The sequence below is a fragment of the Sinocyclocheilus anshuiensis genome, unplaced genomic scaffold (genome assembly GCF_001515605.1).
Source record: "Sinocyclocheilus anshuiensis isolate Anshui unplaced genomic scaffold, SAMN03320099.WGS_v1.1 scaffold241, whole genome shotgun sequence".
NCBI lineage: Eukaryota > Metazoa > Chordata > Actinopteri > Cypriniformes > Cyprinidae > Sinocyclocheilus > Sinocyclocheilus anshuiensis.
In genome coordinates this window covers 438,679-446,902 of record NW_015540865.1, presented here as the reverse complement: position 1 = coordinate 446,902, position 8,224 = coordinate 438,679, and the positions used below count along the sequence as shown (strand labels likewise).

At 39.5% G+C, this 8,224-nt stretch overlaps 1 protein-coding gene across 2 annotated transcripts in view; it reads right to left on the bottom strand.

Moving 5' to 3' along the window:
- Positions 1–7,491, bottom strand: part of dnajb12b (DnaJ heat shock protein family (Hsp40) member B12b) — a 15,201-nt gene extending 7,710 nt beyond the window's left edge. Inside the window, exons 1-5 of one of the 2 annotated variants that reach the window (XM_016485583.1) lie at positions 7,228–7,491; positions 5,611–5,761; positions 1,537–1,682; positions 1,210–1,371; positions 447–520 (exon numbers count right to left, since the gene is read on the bottom strand). In XM_016485583.1, the coding sequence (XP_016341069.1) occupies positions 447–520; positions 1,210–1,371; positions 1,537–1,682; positions 5,611–5,761; positions 7,228–7,360 (666 nt within the window). In that variant the 5' untranslated portion in view covers positions 7,361–7,491. Of the gene's footprint in view, positions 1–440; positions 521–1,209; positions 1,372–1,536; positions 1,683–5,610; positions 5,762–7,227 lie in introns of both variants that reach the window. The other variant, XM_016485584.1, reaches the window with a different exon arrangement.
- Positions 7,492–8,224: the final 733 nt, after the last annotated feature.

The window sequence follows — 8,224 nt, the reverse complement described above, 5'->3', positions numbered from 1 at the left end:
CCCAAATGAACACACTCATACACACACACACTCTCCCAAATGAACACACTCATACACACACACACACACTCTCCCAAATGAACACACTCACAAACACACACACACTCTCCCAAATGAACACACTCACACACACACACACTCTCCCAAATGAACACACTCATACACACACACACTCTCCCAAATGAACGCACTCATACACACACGGAGCAGCGGGCAGTCATTTTTGGGGGTTCAGTTCTTGCTGAAGACAGCGCTGGTCATTCACTCCCCAATTCCTGCTGGACCTGAGACTCGAACCCGCGACCTTTGGGTTACAAGTCTGACTCTCTAACCATTAGGCCACAACTACATTTTAACCTACTACGGACATTTTCACAGTTACTCCAAAACACACTTTAAAACTCTCCCAAATGAACAGAGATCATGGGTCTGAAGATGTTCCTCACCCCTCTGTGTTCTCCTCTCTCGCCATGATTCTGATTAAAGCGCATCCGTCCATTACTGTACATGTGAACATTACCTGAAAGAAACACATTCACGTCTTTATTCAGAGCCTCAGGAACTCATGGGATCGTGCGTGTGACATCTGTTCACTTACGGCTCAGTAAAGGCCCTGAAATCCACTGACAAGAGTTACTTCACATAAAATCTCCACAGCAAACACAAAACCTGGCTTTCACGAGTCAATAATGCTCGATACTTCGCCATTAACTTCATGTTCTTTGATGCTTATCAAAATCATCAAATATGTGTCCAGGTCATATTTCTTCCCAAAATCTAAAGTTAAAAATATGGAATTATGTTTCTGTTTCACAGAAAAACAAAAACAGTAACGTACGGAAGCTTGTTACTGCCACAGAATAAAGAAATAACTAAATAAATAAATAAAAAAGTAACTTTTCTGAATTGCAAGTTTATAGTCTACATCTTGGAAAAAAATCGGAATTATGAAATACAAACAGAATTGCAAGAACAAAACAAAAAAAAACTCACAATTACTTTTATTCCTTTGTGGAAACCAGCTTCCATAGAAATGAAATCTTTTTATGAAAATGTCAAAATGCAAAAAAAATAGTTACTTATGCAAAACATAATTTCTTTATTTTTCTTTTGATTTTGGGTGAACTTCTGAATGCACGACACAGCCAGTAAATGTTCTTTCATTACCCAAGATGCCCTTCAGCCTCACAAACACACGCTCAGACTCACTAGAAGGGAATCCTCCTCCGAAGAACATGTTGAAGAGATCTTCAGGTGAAATATCGGCCTCGAAGTGTGTGTCGTTGGTCTGGCTGGATCGGGCCGAGCCCAACTGATCGTACTGACGTCGCTTTTCCACATTAGACAGAACTGCATATGCGTTTCCTATGGCTGCAGCACATAACCACAGTTACACAGCAAATACAGGACACTGTTTACGTCTTTATTACATTTTCAAATGAATCATTCACTTTACAGATGTTAATGAAGAACGAACACTGTTGCTGCAGACAGACTGTGATGCAGCCAAAGCAAGCGTATGACGGTCTGCCGTACCTTTAAACGCCTCCGTGGCTCCCGGAGCGTGATTCTTATCAGGGTGAAACTTTAACGCCAGTTTTCTGTAGGCTTTCTTAAGGTCGTCTTCAGAAGCATCTTTCTGCACGCCAAGAATCTCATAGTAGTTCTTGCACTGCTTGATTCTGCCAAAACAAAAACACCACAAACTTCTTAAGAACAGGCATTTGGATCAGTGTTGTTACTGTTAACTAAAAGTCTTAAAAATAGTTTTTGTTAAAATAAATGTATTAGATAAAAAACTTAAAACTAAAACTACTAAAACTTAAATAAATTAAAGCTAAATAGAAATATCTAAAAAATAAAAGGACAAAAGCACATTGCTAAATTACTCAAACTTAAATTAAAATGCAATCTTAAAAATAAAAAACTAATTCAAAATATTAATGCATACCATAATAATATATAAATAATACTACAACAACACTGATACAATACAATACAATACAATACAATAGAATTTTATTTATATAGCACAGTTTAAAAACAACCGGAGTTGACCAAAGTGCTTTACAACACTATACCAACAATAGGCAAATTGCAAAATTACACATTAAATATACACAGAATATACACAAGCTGTAAAATGTGTGGCGTTCCTGAGAACAAAGTCAAAGACAATTTGTCATGGGATATCGAACGCCAACGAAAATAAATAGGTCTTTAGAGTGGATTTAAAAACAGACAAGGTTGGGGCAGTTCTGATGTGAGAGGGGAGACTATTCCAAAGTTTTGGGCCGACAACAGAAAAGGCACGGTCACCTCTCGTTTTTAGCCTTGTCCTAGGAACATGCAGCAGGTCAGAATTAGTAGATCTTAGCGACCTCGACAAAGTATGAGGCTGTAACAACTCGGTTAAGTACAGTGGGGCCAACTTCTGAAGAGATTTAAAAACAAAAAGTAGAATTTTAAAATCAATTCTGTACTTTACTGGAAGCCAATGAAGTGATATTAAAACCGGTGTAACAGTCTCATATTTGCACTTTCCAGTAAGAAGCCGAGCTGCTGCATTCTGGACTAACTGCAGACGAGAAACACAGGACTGAGGAACACCAACATACAGAGAATTACAGTAGTCAAGCCTGGATGTAACAAATGCATGTATTGCTATTTCAAGCTTCTTTAATGATAGAAATGACTTCACTTTGGAGAGAAGCCGGATATAATAAAAACAGGACTTAACAACGGTACTTATCTGCTTGTCAAATTTAAGGTTATTGTCAAACCAAACACCCAAGTTTCTGACACAGGTGGTACTGTATGGTGACAGAGATGTAGTTTGAAGTCATGTACACTATGATCATTGGGACCAAACATAATGAATTCAGTTTTACTTTCATTGAGGCACAAAAAATTTGTTGCAAGCCAAAGTTTCAGTTCCTTCAGGCAATCCAAAATGGGCTTTATGGCATGCTTATTACCACGCTTTAAGGGGATGTACATTTGGGTGTCATCTGCATACAGATGTTCTTCATTAACATCTGTAAAGTGAATGATTCATTTGAAAATGTAATAAAGACGTAAACAGTGTCCTGTATTTGCTGTGTAACTGTGGTTATGTGATGCAACATGCTTGTTAAAAATAAACCCTAAAGGAAACATATAAAGTAAGAACAATACCGGACCAAGAATCGATCCTTGAGGTACACCAGATCTTAAAAGCATCCCAGAGGAGGAATGATGCCCAATGTTGACGACATATGTCCTGTTAGTAAGATATGACCTAAACCACTGTAATACTGTGCCCCGTAAACCAACACATGCCTCAAGACGAGATATAAGAATATCATGGTTGACCAGATCAAAGGCAGATCTAAGGTCTAACAAAACCAGAGCCATAGACTGGACAGAATCCGTAGTCAACATGACATCATTTAGAACTCTTAAGAGGGCTGACTCCGTGCTGTGGCAAGATTTAAAACCAGACTGAAATTTTTCATAAATATAATTTTGAGACAAATAAGATTGAAGTTGATTTAAGACAATTTTCTCTAGAATTTTTGATAAAAAAGGCAAATTTGAAATCGGACGAAAGTTAGCCAGCAATGTCGAGTCCAAATTTGGTTTTTTAAGATGTGGTCGCACTGTGGCAAGTTTGAAGTCATGGGGGACAGTCCCAGTTTGGAGACTTTTACTGATAATAGACAACAAGTCAGGACCAACAGTGTCAATAATCTGTCCAAGAAAACGTGATGGAATAACATCCTGAGGACACATTGTAGGTTTCAGGCCAGACAGAGTTTTGATTAAGGTGTTCAGGTTAACAGACTCGAAAAGAGACCAAGTAGAACCAGAGTATGGATCATTAACCAAATCATATGATGACACTGACACAGTAGACACGATTTGAGAGATCTTGTCATTAAAATAATTAGCAAAATTCTCACACAAAGAGACAGATACCTCAGGAAAAATGTTAACAACTGGGTGGAGTGCAGACTCAATAGTGGAGAATAAAATACTTGGCTTATGGCTGTTTTGTGTGATTAACTCTGAGAAATATCTACATTTTGCAGCCTTGGCAGCTCGCTGAAAGGCAGAGAGAGAGTCCTGTAAAATTTCATATGAGACTTGTAGCCTATCTTTTTTCCACTTACGTTCTGCCCTTCTACAAGTCTGCCTAAGGGAACGAATGGTATCATTATGCCAAGGTATTGGATTATGTTTACAAAGGCACATTACAAAGGCACATAAAAATGTCTAAAACTTAAACTGAAATAAAACTAAATTAAAACTAAATAGATATAATAAATAGAAATTACAAAACACACAAAAACATTCTAAAACAAACTGAAATAAAACTACATAGAAATATATAATAAATAAATAGAAATTACAAAAACACATAAGAAATTACTAAACTGAAATAAAACTAAATTAAAACTAAATAGAAACAGAAAAAAAAAGAGAATTATAAAAATGATAAAAGCACATGACAAAATTACTAAAACTTTGCTAAGAAAAATCTGAAAACATAAATATAGAAGCCAATTCAAATGTTAATGAATACTATAATAGTATATAAATAATAGTAAAAACAACACTGATTTGGATCTTATGGAATAATATTTGTTGAGGTCTATATATTTAGGTACATTTTTAAATCATGAAAAACTAAATTCCTGCCTTTGGTTCACGAAACCCTGACTAGCATAAGTGGACTTAACATGGAAAATAGCATAAAACACAGAATATGATTTCTTTAAAGGGGTCCTATTATGCGTTTTCACTTTTTCAACTTTAGTTAGTCTGTAATGTTGCTGTTTGAGCATAAAAAAGATCTGCAGAGTTACAAAGCTCAAAATCCACTTCAAAAGGAGATATTTTATTTAACAGAAATCACTTTTCAAAAACTACAGCGAACGACTCATTTGGACTACAACGCATATTTTCCGGGATTTGTGATATCACAAATATCGACGAATGGGACGAGACCTGGTTGAGCTGCACTAGAGAAGGCAACGAGTGTTATCACTATGTCGGAGACACGCTAGCTTTCCCAAGGCAGACGAACTTAGAGTGGTTACAATCATCCGGGTTTAAATCATGCTCAAATTGATTTGATTTTGACGCAATATTTATACTGAAGCTCGCAGGCGGCTATGGTAAGGGGCATGACATTTCCCAACCAAGCGCCGAGTGCTGCCAATCACAACACACACTGGCCCAGCTAACCAATCACAGCACACACCGGCCCAGCTAACCAATCACAGCACACACCGGCCCAGCTAACCAATCACAGCACACACCGGCCCAGCTAACCAATCACAGCACATTTTGTATTTCAGAAGGCGGGCCTTCATTTGATCCAGGAACTATTCGAGTCGTTCATGCCAGACTGGGGAGAGAGGTGTTGTAATAATGTAATATATGTGAAAAAAAATGTGTTTTTCGAACAACCTAGTATGAGAGCCTGTTCTAGTACACCCCCAAAACAAAATCAAGACTTTGAAAAAGAGCATAATAGGACCCCTTTAAGAACTAGCTGGCAGGAGGTTGTTTGTGAAACAGAAGCTGTGAGACACACTGGTAAAGTGAAAACACTGAACGCACCTTCTGACAGCCTCGGCCTGCTCAGGTGTGTAGGGTTTACTGGAGTCAGCAGGTGCCGCGCCGTTACTGCTGACCTCAGACCTGCGCTGACGAGCTTCTGTGCCATCAGCGGCTCCTGCGGCGCCGTTCTGCTCCAGAGACGCCAGCAGCTCTGCCAATCAGCCAACAGTCAGGAGTAAAACACGGGCAAATCAACACAACTCATCTGAGAGACAGCGGCACAGCTCCCTACGTAGACAACATCATTTCTGGGAACATGCAGCCTTTTTAGGGTGTCATACAAATGAGCAGCCTACTTAAAGGAACAGTTCATCCAAAAATTTCAATTTGCGTAATGTTTACTCACTCTCAGGCCATCCGAGATCAGGATGAGTTTGTTTCTTCATCAGATTTGTAGAAATGTAGCATTGCATCAGTGTCTCAGCAATGGATGCTCTGCAGTGAATGGGTGCCGTCAGAATGAGAGTCCAAACAGCTGATAAAAACATCACAATAATCCACAAGTAATCCACAGCACTCCAGTCCATCAGTTAACATCTGGAGAAGACAAAAGCTGAAACTGATCCAGCACTAAGACGTTTTGAACTAAAATACCATAGAGTCCATAATCCATAATAACGCTTCCTCCAGTGAAAAAGTGCATCTGCTGTTGTCTCTCACATCAAAATCCAGCCACATATGTGTTTAGAGCTGTTTAAACGCTGCTTGATCTGTGCAGATTTCTCTCCTGATTCACACCAGAACACTTTTTCACTGGAGGAAGAGTTATTATGGATTATGGACTCTATGTATTTTAGTTCAAAACGTCTTAATCGTATTTTAGTTAAAATCGTCTTAATGCTGGATGTGTTTCAGCTTTTGTCTTCTCCAGATGTTAACTGATTGACGGGAGTGCTGTGGATTACTTGTGGATTATTGTGATGTTTTTATCAGCTATTTGGACTCTCATTCTGACGGCACCCATTCACTGCAGAGCATCCATTGCTGAGACACTGATGCAATGCTACATTTCTACAAATCTGATGAACAAACAAACTCATCCTAATCTTGGATGACCTGAGGGTGAGTGCATTTACAGCACATTTTCATTTTTGTGTGAACTATTGCAGCATCATTTAAAGATGTGTCTCATAACCTAGTGAGTTCCCTACATAGAACGCAACTACGGTCATCATATGAACATGCAGCAGTACTGAGTACGTGACATGCTGACCTAAACACAATTTATGGACAACACCGTTTCAGCACGTGAACGTCTTGCCCTAATATTGCTGTCTAACCAGGCAGCTCACTGGGATTTGAGCCACAGCCAGATTAACACTTGAATGCAATAATGCTGTTAATGCAATAGTTACATCATCATCATCAGAGCAGTGCTCTATAACGATACAGCAGCACACACACTAGTGTAAACACTAAACAATCACATCTCTGTGTTTAAAACAGAACTGCAGGTTCGAGCAGCATGAGACTTCCATGCGTAACGCGCGCGGATACAACACAAAACTGCGCGTTTCGCCTGAATATATTAATTCAGTGAGCAGCAAATACGATCCGGTATGAGCACTGTAGAAGCGTAACCGATCAGGCCTGGATTAGCCCGGGTTCAGTGCTCACCCCGCGCTCTCCGCGTCGGGAAAAGACGCTGCGCTTTCTCCAGGAACCTGCGCGCTTTCTCCGGCTGCGCGTCCTCCAGCGCTCCGATCGCGATCTCGATGCATCGCTCCGCTTCATCCCGGTTCACCTCCATCGCTGAACTACTCAGAAGCGCCAGATGATTTAATAAACACACGGAGGGCGCACCATTGATCCGCGAATGTTGAATAACAGTTTCCTATGAGACGCAGAGGCGTGTGTTTCCTCCAGGTGGCGCTCGCTGGCCCACAAAGCGCAGCTCTCTATTGAAACCCATTCAAATCTCGCGAGGTGTTTTGTTTTGTTGCTGACATTCATGTGGTAATAAGTATACATATGTAAAACAATCCATACTTGACATCCCTGATAGCACGCGCAGGCCTACATCACGTCTGTTTGACATCTGCGAGACGTATTTCTTAGAGTGTTTGCTCATCTGCATTACATCTACAGGACGTTTCCTATCAGATGTCAAATAGACGTTTAGAAGATGTCTTTAAGATGTTTATGATTGAAAACTGACATCTTAAAGACGTCTGTCAGATGTTTGTACTCAGCAAATGCTTTCCAGATGAAGCGATGTTTAACAGACGCCTTGCAGACGTACCTGTGCTATCTGGGATACACTGAAATCTGCTTGCAATCGCTGTAAAATTGGAGTTCATCACACACGGCTGCGATTGGCTCATCCAATCAACGCGGAGAAATGTAACAGGTGCCACGTGACTATTATCCAGCAGCCGGATTATTGTTACACCTGATTAACGAAAATATTCAGTGTTTAAGACCTTTTTCACTCTTATGGGAAAATGTACTCTTTGGCTTTACTGACTATTCTGAGCAAGAGGAACACTACTTTTAATTGATTAATTTACTTTATTTCACATTCATAAGTGTACATTTACCAATAAGAAACCCAATTTGATGGTTTTGTTGACTGAAATATGTATATATATTGACAATATCAGAGACTCTTTGA